Genomic DNA, 21,631 nt, shown 5'->3' on the forward strand with positions numbered 1-21,631 from the left:
ATGCAGGAGATCTATAGAGGTATTCATGCATTGCACATAAATATATTTTGGGCGCCAGAAAATGGTTCCAGGTGGAGTGACTGCAGAATCCCCTCTGAGCCAGACAGAGTTCATAGTCCAACGTATGTGAGCAAAATTCAGTAGGGTGTCAACTAAGGAAGGAGAAAGAAATAACTACTTGCCTGGGGCAAATAGACTGGGAAGCTTTTGTAAAATTAGAAGAGATTTCACCCACAATCTAGGCCATTGGTACTGTGCGGCTAACACAAGTCTGCTTGGACAGCTTATTCTTTCTTCCTCTGATGAGGATTCATAACTTTTGCAGACAAGTTGCAAAGTCTAGAGTAAGGCAAAGAGTTCTTTGGCAAAGTCAGGGGCGTGGTGGAATGGAGAACGCTGCAAATGAACTTTCCAGAGTTGCATAGCCGCAGGTTAAGAAATCATGGGTACCTGAATGGCATTGTTGACAATTTAACACATACGGAGTCCGTCAAGGCATACATAAGTGTACAAGCATATACTATATACAGGCATATAGACATAGCATCCCAAACCACAAGGACAGTAAAAAAAAAAATTTTTTTTACCCATGCATATTTGCAAATAAAAAACTAAACAAAATATAAAGACACGTACATATTCCATTTAGACAATACATCACCCACCTACCGTGGCCTTTTAAACAGACAATTCGGCAAACGAGAGGCATTCAGGATCACATGAAATGAGTTTTCGGAGCGATGCTATGATTCGTATACATGTTTAGTGTTATGAACCGGCAGCCTGGAGACTCAGTGCCATCTGCCCTATACAGTGGTACCTTGGAAGTCCGTTCTTAAAGCAGAGCGTTCTTAAACCAAGGCGTGCTTTCCCATAGCAGCGAGGGACTCAATTTACAAATGGAACACACGCAACAGGAAGCAGAACATGTTCTGCTTCCAAGGCAAAGTTCGCACCAAAACACCTACTTCCGGGTTTGCCGCATTCTTAATCCAAGTTTTTCATAAAATACTGTAAGGTGTTCTGAAACCAAGGTACCACTATGTATTGAAAGCAGTATCATGACACCTGAGGCAGTCATGGCTTCCCCCGAAGAATCATGGGAAATGTAGTTTGTTGAGGTTGCTGAGAGTTGTCAGAAGACCCCACTATCCCCCCTCACAGAACAACAAATCCCAGAGTTCACTGGGAAGGGGGACCAATTGTTAAACCACTCCGGGAATTGTTGCTCGGTGAGGGGGGCTTTGTGTCTCCTAATAATTACTATAATTTATAATTTATACGCCACTCTGGGCAGCTTCTGGCAAATTAAAACACTAGGCACAGTGAAACACCAAACATTAAAAACTTCCCTATACAGAGCTGCCATCTTAAAGGTAAAGGTAAAGGTACCCCTGACCGTTAATCCCAGTCACGGATGGCTCTGGGGTTGCGCGCTCATCTCGCTCTACAGGCCGAGGGAGCCGGCGTACAGCTTCCGGGTCATGTGGCCAGCATGACTAAGCCGCTTCCAGCGAACTAGAGCAGCGCACGGAAACGCCGTTTACCTTCCTGCCGGAGTGGTACCTATTTATCTACTTGCACTTTGACGTGCTTTCAAACTGCTAGGTGGGCAGGAGCAGGGACCGAGCAATGGGAGCTCACCCCATCACGGGGATTAGATAGTTGTTTGTTTCCACATGGAAATAGTTCCACAGGGCGGACACCACTACTGAGAAGGCCCTCTGCCTGGTTCCCTGTAACTTTATTTCTCGCAGTGAGGGAACCGGCAGAAGACCCTCGGCGCTGGACCACAGTGTCTGGGCTAATGGGGATGGAGATGCTCCTTCAGGTATACAGGACTGAGGCTGTTTAGGGCATTAAAGGTCAGCATCAACACTTTGAATTGGGCTTGGAAACATACTGGGAGCCAATGTAGGCCTTTCAGGAACAGTGTTATATGGTCTCAGTGGCTGCTCCCAGTAACCAGTCTAGCTGCCGCATTCTGGATTAGTTGTAGTTTCCTTCAAAGGTAGCCCCACGTAGAGAACATTGGAGAAGTCCAAGCAGGAGATAACCAGAGCATGCACCACTCTGGAAAGACAGTCCACGGGCAGGTAGGGTCTCAGCCTGCGTACCAGGTGGAGCTGGTAGACAGCTGCCCTGGACACGGAATTGACCTGCACCTCCATGGACAGCTGTGAGTCCAAAATGACTCCTAGGCTGCACACCTGGTCCTTCCGGGGCACAGTTACCCCATTCAGGACCAGGTAATCCCCCACACCCTGTCCCCCCAAAATAGTAATTCTGTCTTGTCAGGATTCAACCTCAATCTGTTAGCTGCCTGAACTCTTAGCACCCTTAATGAACTACAGTTCCCAGGATATCTTGGGGGTAATCCCCAACTGCTTAAAAGTGTATGGTGCAGCTGGGGCCATGTCTGAGTAGACATGGTGTAGGACTGCACTGTAAAAGGACTCTCCCCCAGGATAAACAGTGGCAGGATCTTTGCAAGCTGAGATAAAGGCCACAGCCATACTGGATATTTAAAGCACACAGCAGGGCCCCATGCCAAATCCTTGGAACAATAAAGGTAAAGGTAAAGGTACCCCTGCCCGTACGGGCCAGCCTTGCCAGACTCTAGGGTTGTGCGCTCATCTCACTCTATGGGCTGGGAGCCAGCGCTGTCCGCAGACACTTCCGGGTCACGTGGCCAGCGTGACGAAGCTGCTCTGGTGAACCGGCACCAGAGCAGCACACGGAAATGCCGTTTACCTTCCCGCTGGTAAGCGGTCCCTATTTATCTACTTGCACCCGAACTGCTAGGTTGGCAGGCGCTGGGACCGAACGATGGGAGCGCACCCCGCCGTGAGGATTCGAACCGCCAACCATGTGATCGGCAAGTCCTAGGCGCTGAGGTTTTACACAAGCGCCACCCGCGTCCCTTGGAACAATAGTTTACCACTAACGGAGCTATTATTCCCAGCACCCTTAACAAACTGGTTCCAAAGATTTTTGGGGAAGGAAGCCATGTTCTCCAAATGTATGGCGTGGCTCAGATAGGAAGACCTCTCCTCCCTTTTAGGATTTGGGGGCCAAGTCCCATATCCCAGGGATGACAAACAGGAGTCTGGGTGCAGGGAAAGGGGGATCAATGTGGCCCCTGAGGCCTCATTATGTGGCCCTTGGGAGTGTCTCTAGACCAACACCAGCCTCACTCCACACCCTTCTGGAGAGTTTCTGCTGGACAGGGAACATCATCCCCAAACTGCCTCTGGACAGGGAAGAAGAGAAGGGTCTGTGAAGGTGTGGAGAAACTAACCTATTGTGCAAAGGGGAAAATGTGAATTTGCCGCTCTGGCCTCATTTGCTTCCGGCCTCGCCCACCACTGAGACCAGAAGGTTGCCTAGAAAGGAACGTGAGGCTGGAAAAGGTTCCTTACCCCTGATGCGGCCCGTAATGTAGGGGACGAGCACTCAAAACTATCTGTCCAATACCAGATGGGAGGAAACCTAAGAGCCCTGTTGGATCACGCCAAAGATCCATCCAGTCCTGCTGTGACCAACCAAGACCAGAAGAAGCAGCACTTCCTCTCCCACCCCACAGCTGCTGGTTTTTAGAGGTAGACTGCTTTTGGACCTGGAGGCTCACTGCTCACAAAAGCCCTCTCGCCCCCCCAAATTTCTCTCTAGCCAGAGCAGAAGGAGAAGCTGCCAGCCAGACCAAAGGGCCCATCTCTCCCAGAGTCCTGTTCCCCAAAGCGGCCAATCGGACACTTCCAGGAAGCGCACAAGCCTTGCCTTTTGCTTCTGAGCTGCAGGGGAAAAGGGGCGCACGCCAACACCTTATTTACACGTTTACGGGTTGCAACTCTCCCCTAGGAACAGGGCTCACCAAGCCCAGGAGAACCTTGGCGCTAAGTCCTGAGTGTTAAAGCTTTTGGGCTCATTTCCAGATCAGTCCCTAAGAAGCCCATTTGGCATCTTTGGGAAGCTCACCAAGCCGGGCGGGAAACACCAACTCCCCACCCCCAGGGGTTTCTCTCCAGCATCTGGTATACTGCAACTGAAAATGGAGGTTCCGCATTTTGCCTTCATCGGCAGACTTGACCTCCCTGAATCCGTCTGATCTTTTTCTTTCTTTTTTAAAATCCATCTAAGCATCACCGCCTCTTTTCGACAGCTGGTTCCGTTACAAGTTCACCATTTCCTGCGTGAAGGTGTCTCCTCTTTTTTTTTTTGCCAGTCCTGAACCTATCGGAATTGCCTTTAAAGTTAGGTTTTAATTCCAATATCCTCCTTTTCTTTCTCTCCTTCCAATCTGGATGTTCGTTTTGGTATAGAGCAGTGTTTGTTTTGCCTATACAAGATGGCACCCCTGCTTGGGGCAAGGTCTCGTCTGCGTTCTGTACACTGCCTAGGCTTTTAGGTGCTCGGCAAATAATTTATTAGGGTTCTGCTTTACACCTGCTCCGTCTTGCTTGGTGGTGTTGACTTAACTGGCAGCAGCTCTCAAGCGGGGTGGGGGTAGGTGTCTCTCCTACAACACTTGCTAACGGATCATACTTTGAAATTGAACCTCATATCCTGGGGAAACTGAGTAGCCTTTCTCCCTCTCTCCACTGTCTTTATGAAACGAGTCCGCTCAATGAGGCATGTGCTTTTATTTTTATTCTCTGCTCCTCAGGAAAGCAAATGCAACTAATTTTCCCACGAGCGGCGAGACTTCGGCGGTCCCCCCCCACCTTGCCTAGCCTCAAATAATTTCTCGCCTCTCGCAAACATAAAATCCAGTCTTCACAACCAGCAGCTTTCCCGCACCATTTCCGATTGCAGGTAGAGAATGGAACGCTTGACTGCTCCTCTCTCTCTTGCTCTCAATTCTTGCACGTAAGAAACCTAGCATGTCAGGGGAAAGGCCCTGAGATGCTAGCTTTCTACACACGGGGTGATGTCCTTAAAAAATAAACGTACGGTGAGAGCATTCAAAGACGAAGCTTCCCACCTGCGGCCTGATCCTTGGTCCAGCCCCGTTGAGAGACACGTCCCGCGGTGGTCCTCCTGCTCTGGGGAAGTCTTCCGAGAGCAGCTCAGAGCACGGGCAAGGCCTCCTGCCCTAGGTGCATCCTCTGATGCTTCACGAAGTACGAGCTGGTGGTGAAGCTCTTCCCGCAGAAGTTGCACTTGTAGGGCTTCTCGCCAGTGTGGGTCCGTTTGTGGAGCACGAGGTGCGCCTTGCAGCTGAAGCCCTTGCCACAGGCGGTGCAGGTGTAGGGCTTCTCGCCCGTGTGCGTCCTCTCGTGGTAGAGGAGGGCGGAGCGCTGGCGGAAGCTCTTCTCGCACGTGGAGCACTTGTAGGGCCTCTCGCCCGTGTGGATCCACTTGTGCTTCACCAGGTCCGAGCTGCGGTGGAAGCTGCCGCCGCAGTCGGAGCACTTGTAGGGCTTCTCGCCCGTGTGGATCCGCTCGTGCTTGACCAGGTCCGACCTCTGGTGGAAGCTGCGGCCGCAGTAGGAGCACGTGTGGGGCTTGTCGCCCGTGTGGAAGCGCTCGTGCACGATCAGCTTGGACCTCTGGCTGAAGCACTTCTCGCACGTGGCGCACTTGAAGGGCTTCTCGCCCGTGTGGATCCTCTCGTGCCGGGAGACGTCCGAGCTGCGGTTGAAGCTCTTCCCGCAGAAGGAGCACTTGTAGGGCCAGTCGCCCGTGTGCAGGCGCTCGTGGGCGATCAGCTTGGCCACCTGGCAGAAGCTCTTCTCGCACACGGAGCACTTGTAGGGGTTGGCCCCCGGAGGGAAGCCCTCCGGCCCGAGGAACCCCGAGCTGGGGTTGAAACTCCCCCCGCAGTTGGAGCACAGCGACTGCTTCTCTCCCGGCGGAGTCCCTTCTGCGGTGGCCCCTTCTGGGCCGTTCTCGTGATGCCCCTCTGGCCCGCTCTGACCCTTGTAGCTCTCTTCCATCTCACGGAAACGGCCAGTGGATTCCGTTCCGTCTGCTGAGAGCCCGTGAGATTCCGCTCCCTGAAGGGTTTTCCACCTGTTGGCCTCATTCTCGTTGATTTGCCCATCATCTGCTGGAAGAAAACAAGAAAATCCGAAAACAAGTTAGGTTTGTGTACCCCTGCAGAGAGCAGGCATCGTGGGGGGTTGGACTAGATGTCCCACGGGGGTCGGACAAGAGCGAGTCAGCAATAAATCACACTGAGGACCCCTGGACAATTAAGTTCAGCCAAAGGCAACTAGAGTGGTACCTCGGGTTACAGATGCTTCAGGTTACAGACGCTTCAGGTTACAGATTCCACTATCCCAGAAATAGTACCTCAGGTTAAGAACTTTGCTTCAGGATGAAAACAGAAATCGTGCTCCGGCGGCACGGCGGCAGCAAGAGGCCCCATTAGCTAAAGTGGTGCTTCAGGTTAAGAACAGTTTCAGGTTAAGAACGGACCTCCGGAACGAATTAAATTCTTAACCCGAGGTACCACTGTATGGGGTGCAAAGATCATCTCGCTTTCAGGCTGAGGGAGCCGGCGTTTGTCCACAGACAGCTTTCCGGGTCATGTGGCCAGCATGACTAAACCGCTTCTGGTGCAATGGAACACTGTGACGGAAGCCAGGGCGCATGGAAACGCTGTTTACCTTCCCGCCGCAGTGGTACCTATTTATCTACTTGCACTAGCATGCTTTCAAACTCCTAGGTTGGCAGAAGCCGGTACAGGGAAACGAGAGCTTACCCATTTGAACCGCCGACCTTCTAATAGGCAAGCCCAAGAGGCTGAGCGGTTTAGACCATAACGCCACCCGCGTCCCTATATTAGCAAAACCCTTTATTAGCAAAACAGGATCCACACATGAGTGTCGGGCCTAATCAGCACAGCAACTCAGGTCTTGGCCCCGTGGAGCAGTTGCCGAGGCTGAAGGTCTGTGCCTCCTCTCCAGGGTTCTCTCTAAGCAATCGGAGACTGTGGCTGCGTGGCTGCCTTTGCTTCCCCTGCTTCATGCCTCCCCTGGTTCTGGGAGACCAGGGGGAAAGGAATCTTTTTGCAGCACGATGGGGAGACACCTGTGACCCTCCACCAGCCTGGCCCATCACTGCCTCTTGGCCTCCCTCTTCCTCCAGTTCAGCTTCTGCCTCTGATTCCGGGCTTCTCTCTGCCACAGACTCTCCCCGCTCACTAAGCCCTGTTACCCTTTTAGGGGAGCACTGAATTTGGGCGCTGCTGAAATTGGAGACCCCAGTATCCATCACTGGGTGCAGCGAGGTCTAAATCCAATGGCTTCTCATGGCAATGTGGAGTTCTGCATCTTCTTAAGGGTCAAGGTCTGGGCAGGCCTATTCCCCAACAGCCACGAACGATCTACAAATGGGAAAAGCGTGCCCATCTGAACCCCTCTCTGGCTCGAAGTGTTTACTCCGAAATAAACTTACCGCATTTTTTGCTCTATAGGACACACTTTTTCCCCTCCAAAAATGAAGGGGAAATGTGTGTGCGTCCTATGGAGGGAATGCAGGCTTTCACTGAAGCCTAGAGAGCGAGAGGGGTCAGTGCGCACCGACACCTCTCACTCTCCAGGCTTGCGGATAGCAGCCTCCAAACCCAACCTGGTTTGGAGGCTGGCGGTGGGGAAAGCAGCGCTTCTCCCCACCGCCAGCCCCACAAGCTTGGGGGACAGCGGGAGGCGGAGCGCTGCCTTCCCGCTGTTCCCCGACCTGGTCTGGAGCAGCGCTCCCCCCCCGCCAGCCCCAAAGAGCACGTCAAAGGAACCCAAAGCCTCCAGAGCCCAGCGGGAACTCCCGCTGGGCTCTGGAGGCTTCGGGTGAATGAACCTTGAATGCACAGAACGCACCCTGACTTAGAGGGGGAGAACAAGGAAAAAAAAAATTCCCCTATTCTCCCCCTCCTATGGTCTGGTGTGTCCAATAGAGTGAAAAATACGGTGCAACCCACCCGCACGTTTGGTATAAACCAGGTCTCAAGACTCCTGAGTTTTGACACACACACAGGTTATCTCAGTCGGAGTCATGGGTTCAAATACCATGTTGTGCAAAAGATTCCTGCATCACAAGGAGTTGGACTAGATGGCCCTTGGAGGCCCTTCCGACTCTGCAAATCTACACAGCAGGAATGGCTTAACAGTGGCACTTCAGATGGCCAGAGATTACGGAAGCTGGAGTCCAACAATGCCTGGAAGACATTGGGTTCCTCGTTCCGGAACGCCAACTCCTATCAGCCCCCAGCCAGCCTGGCTGTTGTTCAGGGACGACGGGAGCTGTGCTCCAGCAGCATCTGACAGGCTACAGGTGAGGCACCTTGCTCCTCGGTCAGGAGAAGCCCTTACCCACGGAGTGGCCGTCTTCTTCGACTTCCTCCTTGACGGGCCTCCCAAGCTGCCTTTCTGCGCTCCTGCTCGCCGCGTGCTCAGCGTCGGGGAAGTTTACGGTCACCACATGGAACATCCCTGGGCCCTGAAAACAGCAGCAAGCATTTTATTTTGCTTTGTCGTTATTATTTAGTGAATTTATACCCCTCCCTTCCGCCTCAGATGGAGCCCAGATGCGGGGAGAGTGCCTCAACGAGCAAGTGGCCGAATTATTCCCAGGCCATCGCTGCCTCTTGTGGCAGCAAATTCACTGTGTGAAGAGGGACTTTAGCTTCATGGTCCACCTAAGACAGGGGTGGCCAACTCCCAAGAGACTGCAATCTACCGTATTTTTCGCTCTATAGGACACACTTTTTCCGCTCCAAAAATTAAGGGGAAATGTGTGTGCATCCTATAGAGCGAATGCAGGCTGCACCGCTAAGTCCAAAGCCAGAACAAAGAAAGAGAAAGAGAGAGTTTGGATTTGATATCCCGCTTTATCACTACCCGAAGGAGTCTCAAAGCGGCTAACAATCTCCTTTCCCTTCCTCCCCCACAACAAACACTCTGTGAGGTGAGTGGGGCTGAGAGACTTCAAAGAAGTGTGACTGGCCCAAGGTCACCCAGCAGCTGCATGAGGAGGAGCGGGGAAGCGAATCGGGTTCCCCAGATTACGAGTCTATCGCTCTTAACCACTACACCACACTGGCTCTCCATCTCGCTGTTCTAGCTTGGGGTTAGCTGCGCAAAGCCTCTGCAGGGCAGCGGGGTGCCTTCACCCCGCTGCCCTGCAGAGGCTAGAAAGGCTGTTCCCAAGCCAGAACAGCGAGACAGAGGGCTCCGTCCCAGGGTCCGGTGCGTCCTACAGAGCGAAAAATCCAGTACTCACAGAATTAAAAACTGGCAGTGATCAGGTCAGATCAGGTCAAAGTTATTGAGCTTTTTTTAGGGTAGCCGAGATCTACCACTATCTACCACAGACGTCCAGTTGCACATGCCTGACCTACGAGGTCTAGTGCTACAGGGGTGTGTGTGTGTCTCCCCATCCACATTCTTCACACCATGAATAAGTTTTTACACCTTTACTATGTCTCCTATTACTTTCCACCTTTTCTCTAAACCCCAAACCTTGTACCCTTTCCTCAAAATCTTTGCTCCATCGCCTTCATCATTTCAGTTGCCCTATTCTGGACCTACAATATCCTTTTTGAGGTGAGGAGACCAGAACTGCCACGGATTTGTTTAACAGTGTCATGAGAGCGGCAGTTTTATTTCCAATTTCTCCTCATGATCCCTTACGTGGAATTTGTCTTTCCCCACAGCTGCCGCACCCTTCATCGAGCTATTTACTGTAAATGCTCCTGCTCAGTTCCTGGTCAGCATCCTTATTTTTGTATTTTGTATTTTTGTAATTCGAAGTTGCTTTAAACGGGCTTCTAGTGTTGTGCAATCTTGTGTTTCAATATTAATGGTATGTTTTATTTGTTGTAAGCCACCCTGGGACCTTAAGGAGAGGGGCAGTTAATAAACTGTAACAACAACAACAACAACATTTTGCCCCTATGAGTATATATAGTTTGCACTGAATTGCATTTGACATTTTATTGCCCGTTCACTCAGTTTGAAGAGATTAGACATCTCCACAATCCCTTTTCGTTCTCATTAACACGAGCAATTTAGTACAATCAGAAACCATGCTCACCCTGAGGCCCACGGTTAACTCAAAACCATTAATTAGCAATTTAACTTTTTTTTAATAAAAATAATAATTAATTAACTTTGGGCAGCAAAATGTCTTGGGATGGTTCTGCTTCCCCCAAAGGCTCTTTGGAACTGTAGTTTGTTTGTTGTCGTCATTTAGTCGCTTTCCTCGCGGAAATGGCTCCGTGACTTACAGGCGCAACAGAAATGCTAACATCAATTATGAGAAAACACAGCCAAAGCTTAAAAACCCACAGCTGCACGAGTAAAAGACAGGTCTTACAGATCCTTCCCTACTAAAAGAGGCCACAAATACTTAAAAACCTTTCAAACCAAGGGACTGAGGTAAAACGGAAAGTTTTCACCCGGTGCTTTAAAAGAGAAAACGACAACCAGTGTTTCTTAAGGGTGCTGAGAGTTGTTAGGAGACACACACGCACAAAGCTACAATTCCCAGAGTGGCTTAATCCCTTTTCCCAGAGAACTTTGGGAATTGTAGCGCTGTGAGGGGAATGGGATCGCCTAACGGCTCTCAGCACCCTGAACAAACTGCAGTTCCCAGGGTGCTTCTGGAGGAGGCCACAATGATTCGAGTGGTATTAAGAGGGCTTTGAATGTACTGTGCAGATGTGGCCCAACCCCGTCTGGAAGCGGATCTCCTCACCTTCTGGTCCTGCCTGCCCTCCTCCTGGTGCCTCTGCAGGAAATCCTCTGCCAGGGCCACCGCCTGGGCGCAATTGTGAGGGCGGCATTCCTTGACCCAGCTCTCCATCTCCGAGGGCAGGACAGTCAGAAACTGCTCCAGCACCAAAAGCTCCAGGATCTGCTCCTTGGTGCGCCTCTCGGGCTTCAGCCATTGCTGGCACAGGTCCCAGAGGCGGCTGCAGACCTCGCGGGGACCCTCGGCTTCCTGGTAGTGGAACTGCCGGAAGTGCTGGCGGTTCGTCTCGGCGCCGGCGGGGTCCTCGCTGCTCTCCATCTCCTCCTTCACTTTCCTCTGATCTCGGCCGGCCGGCGGCCCTGTCCCGTCAAAGCCGGCCGGCGGGGGGACGAAGAGCCCTTCCGCGGGCCGGTGGCTGGTCATGGCTCCCCCGTCAAAATGCGCCACGGGTGCCTTCATGTCCCCCCATGAGGTGCTGCCCGGAAGCTGTCGGGGGCCCCATCCCGAGCGAGGAGACTGCACCCCGCCCAGAAACTCCTGCCATTGTGCCTCCCACTGCTGCGACGACATCCCGTCCTCTGGTTCTTGTTTGATGTGCTGCGGTCCTCTCCATCTCGGGCCTTGCCTGTCGGGCCCCGTCTGGGCGGCACTGGGGCTGGCACCCTGCCCCTCCAAGTCCACCTCTTGCTTCAAGCCCACCGGCTCCGCGTCTTCCATTTTCAGGGCTAAATTCGCCCCTCGTTCCAGCCCAGCCCGGAACTGGAGATCCAGAGGCAACGCATCTCTCCGTTGGGCCGCCATTTTGTCCCGCTACAGACCTTTTCTCCTCCTTCTGCCCTCGGCTGCGACGGAATTGGGAAGGCCTGGGATTTGGGGCCTGCAGTTACATCGCGGTGAAACGGGCCGTTCCGCAGGGCGCGCGGGACGAATTTTTGTTGTTCGTCTTGGGAGAGATGAAGGTCATACGGAAGCGGCTGGCATTTTCTCCCTGAAGGGAGGAAACACAGGTGTCAGAGAGACAGGTGAAGGTACCCAGCAGAGTGCTAGTCAAGTCCTCGAGAGACTCGGGTTCGAATCCTCACTCAGCCATGAAGCTCGGTGGGAGACCTTGGGCAAGTCACAATTGCCCTCAGCCTGACCTACCTCACAGGATGGTCATGAGGGCCAAAAACCAAGTGGGGAAGCTGGCTGTCTACACCACCTTGAGCTCCTTGGAAGACAGGCAAGATATAAATATTTTCAAATAAATAAAATAAAGCAAACAGCCTGTGGAAACGAAGGGAGCAACATTCAGTCAATTAACTGCTTAGATTAATTTGAACCTTTTTCTTTTTCTGCAATGGCTCCCAGTGGAGTACAGGGTCAGATTTAAGATGCTGGTTTTGACCTTTAAAGCCCTTCACGGCCTAGGACCCTCGTACCTACGGGACCGCCTCTCCCGGTATGCCCCACGGAGAGCCTCAAGGTCCATAAATAGCAACACCCTAGTGGTCCCGGGCCCTAAAGAAGTCAGATTAGCCTCAACCAGAGCCAGGGCCTTTTCAACTCTGGCTCCAGCCTGGTGGAACGCTCTGTCTCATGAGACCAGGGCCCTGCAGGATCTGATTTCTTTCCGCAGGGCCTGTAAGACAGAGTTGTTCCGCCTGGCCTTTGGCTTGGAGCCAATTTGATTCCCTCCCTCCCTCTCTTTTTTCCTTTCCTTCTCCTCCTGCAATGAGGCTACATTTTAATGTTTTAATGTTGTATTTTAATTTTGTTTTTAAGTTGTAATCATTCAACTTGTTTTTATTATTGCCTGTAAGCCGCTCTGAGCCCGGCCTTGGCTTGGGAGGGCAGGATATGAATAAAAATTATTATTATTATTATTATTATTATTATTATTATTATTATTAACCCACCCTTTAATTGGTTAAAAGTTTCCATCTCTTGAACCCTGATGATCCAGGCAGTAGAATATTTTGTGGGGAAATGTCACTTTTATTCAATTAAAAAGACCTCTGGGGAAATGGAGAGGACAAGCCTCATCTTAAAATAAGCTTCCCGTCTTCACTCTCCCTTGATAGGGTTGTCAAGGAAATAAGCAACTATTTTACTTTTAAAAGACATCTGAAGGCAGGCCTGTTTAGGGAAGTTTTTTATGTTTAATGCTGTATTGCGTTTTTAATATTCGGTTGGGAGCTGCCCAGAGTGGCTGGAAAAACCCAGCCAGATAGGCCGGGTATAAATAATAAAGTATTATATTATTATATTATATATATTTCAAAGACTTTTTTAAGGAAACCACCAAAATTGTTGAGCCTTATTAACAAAAACCCAAAAGTGGATGAGATTTTTTGGGTTGTGTTTTTAGGGGAAGCAAAATTGTTGGGCTTTTTTTAGTAAAAGCTACAAGAATTTTTGAGTTTTGGAGCTTTTTAAAGACATTTCTGGCATGATTTAACCCCCATGTCCTAGAGAATTAGGACGTAAGAATGTTTGCAGTAAGAATGCTTCTCCTGACATTATTGACCAAGATTGTGCAATTCCAACCATCACCTTTGTTGCGAAGCCTCCAGTTTACCTCTTTTATTGAAACTATAAACTGTACTGTGTTTTGCTTGGAGCAGTTTTTAATTGCATTTTTATAACCTTGGATTGTATTGTTATAACCTTCCTGAGGGACCTTGCAGTGAAGGGCAAGGCAAGGAACCCTTGATAGTAAAGCAACAAATAAATCATTTGAAAACAAAGAAAACCCACTTCTTGCTTCAGAACAGGGTTGATATAAGTAAAAAAAACCCTGCTCCTTTCCCCTTATGGGGCACCCAAGAGCACATATAGAGTCATTTTGTAGGTTCTCTATCGGTAGGAGAAAATAACAGAGGCCAACCAGAGAAAATTGAGAAGCAAAGCAGCTAGTAAGCCTGATCTTTATTGACTGTTGCAACAGGGTGCTCCCCCCCACACACAGGAGAGAGGATGAGGAGGACCTCGAACAATGGCACACAAGGCCTTATATATCCATTTTGCAATTCCCTGCCCTGGAGCTCCAGACCACCCCTCCATACATACATCACAGAAGGGGTGTAGACCAAAACCACCCTCCAGATACATCATACCTCCATCACAGAAAAGGCGGTCTACAACAGAAATCTGAGTGCGTTGTTTATCTCCTGTCTGGCAGGTTACCTATTAATGGTCACCTGGGGAGCCTGGCCAGCCTTTCGTAATGATAAATACTTAGTTCCTGAGCCAGGTCACAGGCTCACCCTGTTCATACACAGACATACCCTTAAGACAGGATTTGTGAACGAAAAGACAATGGGGAGGCTTTTCCACTTTCCTTTGACCTTGCTGAGAAATATTTGAGGTCAATTTGGGAGGGACAAAATCATAGAATCATAGAATCATAGAGTTGGAAGAGACCACAAGGGCCATCGAGTCCAACCCCCTGCCAAGCAGGAAACACCATCCGAGCACTCCTGACATATGGTTGTCAAGCCTCTGCTTAAAGACCTCCAAAGAAGGAGACTCCACCACACTCCTTGGCAGCAAATTCCACTGTCAAACAGCTCTTACTGTCAGGAAGTTCTTCCTAATGTTTAGGTGGAATCTTCTTTCTTGTAGTTTGGATCCATTGCTCCGTGTCCGCTTCTCTGGAGCAGCAGAAAACAACCTTTCTCCCCCCTCTATGTGACATCCTTTTATATATTTGAACATGGCTATCATATCACCCCTTAACCTCCTCTTCTCCAGGCTAAACATGCCCAGCTCCCTTAGCCGTTCCTAAAAATGGTTCCAGGATTTTTAAAGTGGGGTTTCAGACATGTGGTTTATATATACAGTTATGAACATTTATCATAACAAAATACAAATAAACAAAGTTAAATGTCTGGAAATATGGGTTGCAGTTCTATTAGAAATCCTTCTGTCGCGTGACAGAGTGTTGCTCCAGCTGAGCAACTGGAATTGGTTAGGAAACTTAATCAGGACAGCTCAACTTGAGGAGGCAAAGGAAGAGCGAATTGCAGACAATTTTATGACTGGCAGAATCCGAGACCAGGGAGAAGAGTTGGTGGAAGAAGATTGGAGGTAATTTAAAATTTATTTACAGAAGCACTGTAAAATTTTTGAATGTTGATGGTATTGATTTGAATTGAAGGGGTTCTAGTAATAAGGTTAAGATTGGACTTATAACAGATAAATAGATAAATTAAATAATTAAATTTAATTAATTTGCTGAATCAAATTTTAAAAGGGATACAAAAAAGGGAGATGTGAGGAAGTCAGGAAAATAAGTTAATCAAAGATGAGAAACTAAAAAAAGAGGGATTTTTGTTTTTTTCTTTTCTTTTCTTTCTTGTATGTGCCTTTTTATTTTTATCTCTTTCTTTTTTATGCTTTAATGTCTGTATTTTTGTATTTTGTGATTTTGTATTTTTGTACTTTTCTAAATCTTTTATTCCTAAAATCTAATAAAATATTACTTAAAAAAACAAAAACAAAATGCAGACAATTTTTTTAACAGTTGAGCAGGTTTCATGCTATATATCGGCCTTCCCCAACCAGGAGGCCTCTTGATGTTGCCGGACTCCAACTCCCATCAGCCCCTGCGAGCAGAGCCGATGGTCAGGGATGATGGGAACTGGAGTCTGGGATCCGAAGGCACAGCTTACCACAACACCCCTGATTTACATACTTAGAGTAAGCCCCACTGAACCCAGGGGGATTGAAGTCCGAGTAAACATTAATTGGGCCATACATTTAAAACAGTAAACACTCCTGGCTTCCCCCAAGGAATCCTGGGAGCTGTAGTTTGTTTGGGGAGCTGGGAATTGTCAGGGGACGCCTATTCCCCTCACAGAACTACAATTCTCAAAGTGGTTTAACAAACAATCCCTTTCTCCTGGGAAGCTGGAGAATTGTAGCTCTTGAAGGGGCAAATTTAAACCTTAAATTTTACAAGGTAAAAACCAGCATTTAAAAAAAATGCATTGTAGCACTGAAATGCTTCCCTTGTTGGATTAATTCTCCTAAAATTGCTCTTGATGCATTTACAGCATAACATTAATCAAACAGGTTGAATCGACAGTATATCAAGTTTAAGGTGTTTTTTTTTAAGTGGATGCTTGTTTAACTTGCTCTTTTCAGCTGGCCCTTATTTGCTTGGTGTATTTTAGCACGCATTGTTGTCCATTTCATGACGCAGTTGGCTGTTATTATTTTATGTTCCGTTCCCCGCCCTGGTATTCGTACAGAGGAAGGGCAGGCTATAAATATTATAAAGAAATAAATAATAAATAAAAGTGCCTAATTATACCACTAGAAGTTAAACAGAATCAGCATCAAAACCATGTAAGCACTAAAGGACATAACATAAAGAACATATCAAATTCATGATTGTGTTGTCATTATTCTATGATTCTACAGTGGTATCTTGGGTTAAGTACTTAATTCGTTCTGGAGGTCTGCTCTTAACCTGAAACTGTTCTTAACCTGAAGCACCAATTTAGGTAATTGGGTCTCCTGCTGCCGCTGTGCCACCAGAGCACGGTTTCTGTTCTCACCCTGAAGCAAATTTCTTAACCCGAGGTACTATTTCTGGGTTAGCGGAGTCTGTAACCTGAAGCGTATGTAACCTGAGGTACCACTGTACTTTACAACATTGACGTGAAAACGGCACATAAGTGCTAAAATATCTGCCTATGCTCACTGAATATGCCTCTCAAATACAAATTATGCCACAGCAACAGAAGGCAAAGCGATGATAACCCAAAACCTTGAAGATGAAAGATGCTATTCGGAATAATATTTCTCTCTGTGTGTGTGTCTGAGATTCCTTTCCTACCCTTCACCATAAGGTCCTGGGGGGGTTACAACAACATAACCATACAATTAAAAGCGAGTGAAATGGTGTACACAATTATAAAAACAAGTAGAACGAGTAGAACAATTCCAAACAAAAGTAGCACAGTACTGATTAGCCAAAACAGAAAGATTCCAAGGTGGACTTGTAAAAGGGTAAAAGAGTATTAGGGAATGATCCATAATGAATTGAAAAAAATGTTCAAAAGTACTTTCCCAAAAAAACCCCAGAGTCCTTTCAGTTGGGGATAATTCAGACTGGAATTCCCGGCTGTCAAAAAAGGTTGTTTATGTATGCTACTACTGTGGCCTGTGTTTTGTTAGCCCCAAAATGGAAAACGAGCGAGGTCCCAACTAAAGAAGAACAGCAACTTAAGATGACAGAATATGCGTAGCCTGCAGACTTAACATATAGAATAAGAAAACAAGAAGAACATACGTTTAGAGAAGATTGGAAAAGGTATATTGAATATTTGGGAAATAATTGTGTACAGCTGAAAGCTGAAAGCCTTAGAGGTGGTTTACAATAGAAATTTGAGAGTATGGCTTATCTCCTGTATGTCAAGATACCTGATCAAGCTTGCCAAGTCCATAGAAATGGTAGACACCTTAGTTCTTGAATCCATTTCTTAGACCTACACCTACTGGTACACAGATGTTCTTTGGACATCTTTAAAAAGATTTGCTTTTAACAAATACTTGCCAGACAGGTTTTGCAGAGGGGAAGCCCATTCATTCCAAGAAGTTTATCTATTCACAGGATTTGAAGGATTTGCAAGTGGGAAGAACTATTGGGAGAGGTTTTCCAAGATGAGCCAAGATGGCTCTGTGTAAAAGTGCATTTTTCTTCGGAAATACTTCCTAATTTTTGAAGGGTAAAGGATTGGTTTTAAACAGAGTGTGTATCTACTATGTGTGTGCACCTTAACATTTTTATAGCACCACCACCAAAGACTTCTGGGAACTGTTAAGAGTGCTGGGAACTGAAGTTCAGTTCTGCAAGGGGGGAAACTGCAGTTTCCAAGATTATTTGGGGTGAGTCACAGCCCCATCTTTCCCTGGGCCCTTCTCAAGGCCATTCAGCCAATAACCATCCATCAAAACACAGGAGAAAAATCCTGGCCAAAGATGTGGCCAAACCAGTTCCTACTACACTTGCTATTTCTGGGTCCTTTTACAGACCAAGTTGCAGGGTTAGTGCAGGGCCCTCAAGGTCATAGAGAGCCACCCCCTGGCCTAACCCACAAGTTTTCAGGTGGGTTATTAGACCGCAGGCTTTCAGTCAGGGATTGTGTTGTCATGTTAAACAATAAATAGAACAAAAATAATAATTAACAGCAACAATTATAAACAGATCCTGAATATTTGCTTGCTTCCTCTTTGGGTCTGAGAATGTGGCCAGGAAACTTAGGAACTACCTTACTAGTGAATGGGGGCACCAGTCCATCTGGTTCAATACTGTCAACCCAGACTGGCAGCAGCTCTGCAGGGTTTCAAGCAGGGATATCTCCCAGCTCCACTGGGAGACTGAACCTGGGATATTCTGTACACAAAGCAGAACTTTTACCACTGAGCTATGGCCTTTTGTGTATTAGGATAACACAGGATTCCAGTTTTGGGGAAAGAGTAACAATAACAAGACTGAAGTCAGCCTAAGGCTGCTCTGAAATGGTGGGACCTTTCGGGTGGAGAGGGGCTCTTTTCAGAAGGGGGGGAAAGCCGCAAAGGGGGACAACATCTCTTAGTCCTCATGCCTTACTGTAACCAAGCCTAAACACATGTAGCTGAAAGAGAGCCAGTGGTGGAATCGTGGTTAGAGCACTGGACCCGGACCTGGAAGACCCGGGTTCAAATCCTTGCTTGGCCACGAAACTCACCAGGTAACCTGGGGCCAGTCACAGTCTCTTAGCCTAACCTACCTCCCAGGGTTGTCGTGGGACGACCTACCTTGCAGAGTTGTTGCAGGGGGTTGGACGAGATGGCCCTTGGGGTCTCTTCCAACTCTATGATTCCACAGAGACGAAAATGGCAGGGAAAGCATAAATGCTGCCGCCTCAAACTCTTTGGCAGGGAGGGGCAGCTGGGATTGCAATCTAATAAATAAATGCATTTTCCCGGACCGCTTTCCTGTCCGTTTGTCCATTTCCTGCCTCTGCCCTCTGCCCTCTCCTACCCCTTCGCACTGCAAGCTCATCGAGGCAGCAACCTGCACGGTCGCCTCTTGCCGCAATCGGCAGAGGGGTTTTGTGCGGGGAAACAAGAATCGGCAGAGGGGTTTTGTGCAGGGGAACAAGAATCGGCAGGGAGGTTTTGTGCAGGGGAACAAGAATCGGCAGAGGGGTTTTGTGCAGGGGAACAAGAATCGGCAGAAGGGTTTTGTGCGGGGGAACAAGAATCGGCAGGGAGGTTTTGTGCGGGGGAACAAGAATCGGCAGAGGGGTTTTGTGCGGGGTAACACGAATCGGCAGAGGGGTTTTGTGCGGGGGAACAAGAATCGGCAGAGGGGTTTTGTGCAGGGGAACAAGAGTCGGCAGGGAGGTTTTGTGCGGGGGAACAAGAATCGGCAGAGGGGTTTTGTGCGGGGTAACACGAATCGGCAGAGGGGTTTGTGCGGGGGAACAAGAATCGGCAGAGGGGTTTTGTGGGGGGAACAAGAATCGGCAGAGGGGTTTTGTGCGGGGGAACAAGAATCGGCAGAGGGGTTTTGTGCAGGGGAACAAGAATCGGCAGGGAGGTTTTGTGCGGGGGAACAAGAATCGGCAGGGAGGCTTTGTGCGGGGGACAAGAATCGGCAGAAGGGTTTTGTGCGGTGGAACAAGAATCGGTAGAGGGGTTTGTGCAGGGGAACAAGAATCGGCAGAAGGGTTTTGTGCGGGGGAACAAGAATCGGTAGAGGGGTTTTGTGCGGGGGAACAAGAATCGGTAGAGGGGTTTGTGCAGGGGAACAAGAATCGGCAGAAGGGTTTTGTGCAGGGGAACAAGAATCGGTAGAGGGGTTTTGTGCGGGGGAACAAGAATCGGTAGAGGGGTTTGTGCAGGGGAACAAGAATCGGTAGAGGGGTTTGTGCAGGGGAACAAGAATCGGTAGAGGGGTTTGTGCAGGGGAACAAGAATCGGTAGAGGGGTTTTGTGCAGGGGAACAAGAATCGGCAGAAGGGTTTTGTGCGGGGGAACACGAATCGGCAGAGGGGTTTTGTGCAGGGGAACAAGAATCGGCAGAAGGGTTTTGTGCGGGGGAACACGAATCGGCAGAGGGGTTTTGTGCAGGGGAACAAGAATCGGCAGAGGGGTTTTGTGCGGGGGAACAAGAATCGGGAGAGGGGTTTTGTGCAGGGGAACAAGAATCGGCAGAAGGGTTTTGTGCGGGAATGCAAAGGCCACATCCTTCCCCCCCCCCCAGCCCCTCTTTCCTAAAAGGAGGAGGACTGCAAAAATCCTGGCGGGGGGGCGGGGCGCAGGGCTACCCACCTTCCTGGATCTGGCTTAGCTGTCAAGGGCGCCCCTCCCCGCCCCTCTTCTCCCCCTCCCGGACCCCTTTGCCCGCAACACCCCCGAGCGACGCCCGGGCGGCTTGGAGAAGCCCGCCGGTCCCTCCTGGCAACTGACCTCGCGGAGCGGCTTCCCGGGCGCAGCTGCCTCCGCTCTGCAAGGAGCCCCGGCCGGGCGCTGGGTCTTCCGGGCCGGGAGGGCGAGGGAGCAGCGAGGGGCCTCCGCTCTGTCCCAGCCTCCCTCTCCTGAACTAAGGATGGGCAGAGAACGTTCCCCGGGAGCCTCTCCTCCCCGCCGCCGCAGCTCTATCGTTTTAACTCTTCGCGCGCGGGCGCGCTCCCAAGGTGGCCGGCGCTGAGGATGCGCCCCTTGGAGGACTCGCTTTTCTTTAGGAATGCATGGGCAGCTTCTTCTTTTGAGAGCTTCGGCGGGCACACGTGCTGCCTGCGAGTGATTTCTGTTGTTGCCGCAGCCGCCCTTAGGTTGGTCTGGTTGCGACGAGTCTGCCTCTCCACCCAAAGCCCTTCCTAAACGGGCTGAGTGGGAAGCTACCTGAGCATGCAGCTTGCAGATAGAGAAGAATATATTGATGGTGCATTATCTGGACACCTTGGTGAAGTTCTGATAAGGCGCAATAATGCCCTTTATATAAGGGGTGTGGAAGAAGAAGATGGAGAAATGAGAGAATAACTGTTTTGGGGGGGAAGTTGTTGTTTTTTAACTGTGCTAAGAAATTGAGTTGTGAGGTTTTGTTTGTTTGCTTTTAAAAGGTTTCGCCAAGTAACATTTTTTATGGCCAAAAAATAAACATTGTAATTGAAGAAAAATTACCACTATGGAAGAAAAATAAACATACTGACAGTTTAAAAAAAAAGGGGGGGAAGCGTCTGTAACCTGAAGCGTCTGTAACCCTAGGTACCACTGTATTACTAGTGAATTACCAGGAATGAAGAAGAAGAAGAAGAGTGGTTTTTAAATGCACAGTGCAATTTTAAATGCACAGTGCAATTTATGATTCAGTCATATAAAAAATCAGGCAAATTCACCTGCTGCCTGGGGCTGATGGGAGTTGTAGTCTGAAACATCTGGATGCCACCAGATTGGCAAAGACAGGTGTAGAAGCAAGAACAATGGGATTTAATAATAATAACAATAATTTATTATTTATACCCCATCCATCAGGCTGGGTTTCCCCAGCCACTCTGGGAGGCTCCCAACAGAATATTAAAAACACAATAAAACATCAAACATTAAGAACTTCGCTAAACAGGGCTGCCTTCAGATGTCTTCCAAAAGTCAAATAGTTGTTTATCTCCTTAACATCTGATGGGAGGGAGTTCCACAAGGCTGGAGCCACTACTGAGAAGGCCCTTTGCCTGGTTCCCTGTAACTTGGCTTCTCGCAGGGAGAGAACTGCCAGAAGGCCCTCGGAGCTGGACCTCAGTGATGAGTGAATGATGGGGGTAGTAGAATTTTCTGAGTAAATCTCCTGTTGCTAGCAATGCATTGCATATAGACTCATTCAGAAATAAAGGGGGGGGTATCAGTTTAATAAATATTAAGTGAAGCAAAAAATATCCAACAAGAAAACAAGGCATGT

The 21,631-nt window shown here is 48.9% G+C and overlaps 1 protein-coding gene across 2 annotated transcripts; it reads right to left on the reverse strand.

Annotated features, from left to right (window-relative positions):
- Positions 1-2,928: 2,928 nt before the first annotated feature.
- LOC309364592 (uncharacterized protein) lies at positions 2,929-20,315 on the reverse strand. 2 transcript variants are annotated; one of them, XM_081902233.1, is made up of 4 exons: positions 20,149-20,315; positions 10,702-11,686; positions 8,316-8,442; positions 2,929-6,049 (listed from the first exon to the last, which is right to left on the reverse strand). In XM_081902233.1, the coding sequence occupies exons 2-4, from the start codon at positions 11,497-11,499 to the stop codon at positions 5,070-5,072; spliced, it is 1,905 nt and encodes a 634-aa protein (XP_081758359.1). In that variant the 5' UTR covers positions 11,500-11,686; positions 20,149-20,315; the 3' UTR covers positions 2,929-5,069. The 2 variants fall into 2 exon arrangements, with proteins under 2 accessions (XP_081758359.1, XP_081758358.1); XM_081902232.1 differs by having other exon boundaries at positions 2,929-6,052.
- Positions 20,316-21,631: the final 1,316 nt, after the last annotated feature.

The sequence above is a fragment of the Podarcis melisellensis genome (genome assembly GCF_964234715.1).
Source record: "Podarcis melisellensis genome assembly, chromosome: 2".
NCBI classification, from domain to species: Eukaryota; Metazoa; Chordata; class Lepidosauria; order Squamata; family Lacertidae; genus Podarcis; species Podarcis melisellensis.

Bases quoted from the DNA above. Each gene is read 5' to 3' on its own strand.
- LOC309364592 (XM_081902232.1), bottom strand. From the start codon at position 11,499: ATGGCGGCCCAACGGAGAGATGCGTTGCCTCTGGATCTCCAGTTCCGG. The intron at 8,443-10,701 runs GTGAGGAGATCC...TGCTGTTTTCAG, and splicing joins AGGGCAGGCAGGACCAGAAG to GGCCCAGGGATGTTCCATGT. The intron at 6,053-8,315 runs GTAAGGGCTTCT...GTTTTCTTCCAG, and splicing joins AGAAGACGGCCACTCCGTGG to CAGATGATGGGCAAATCAAC.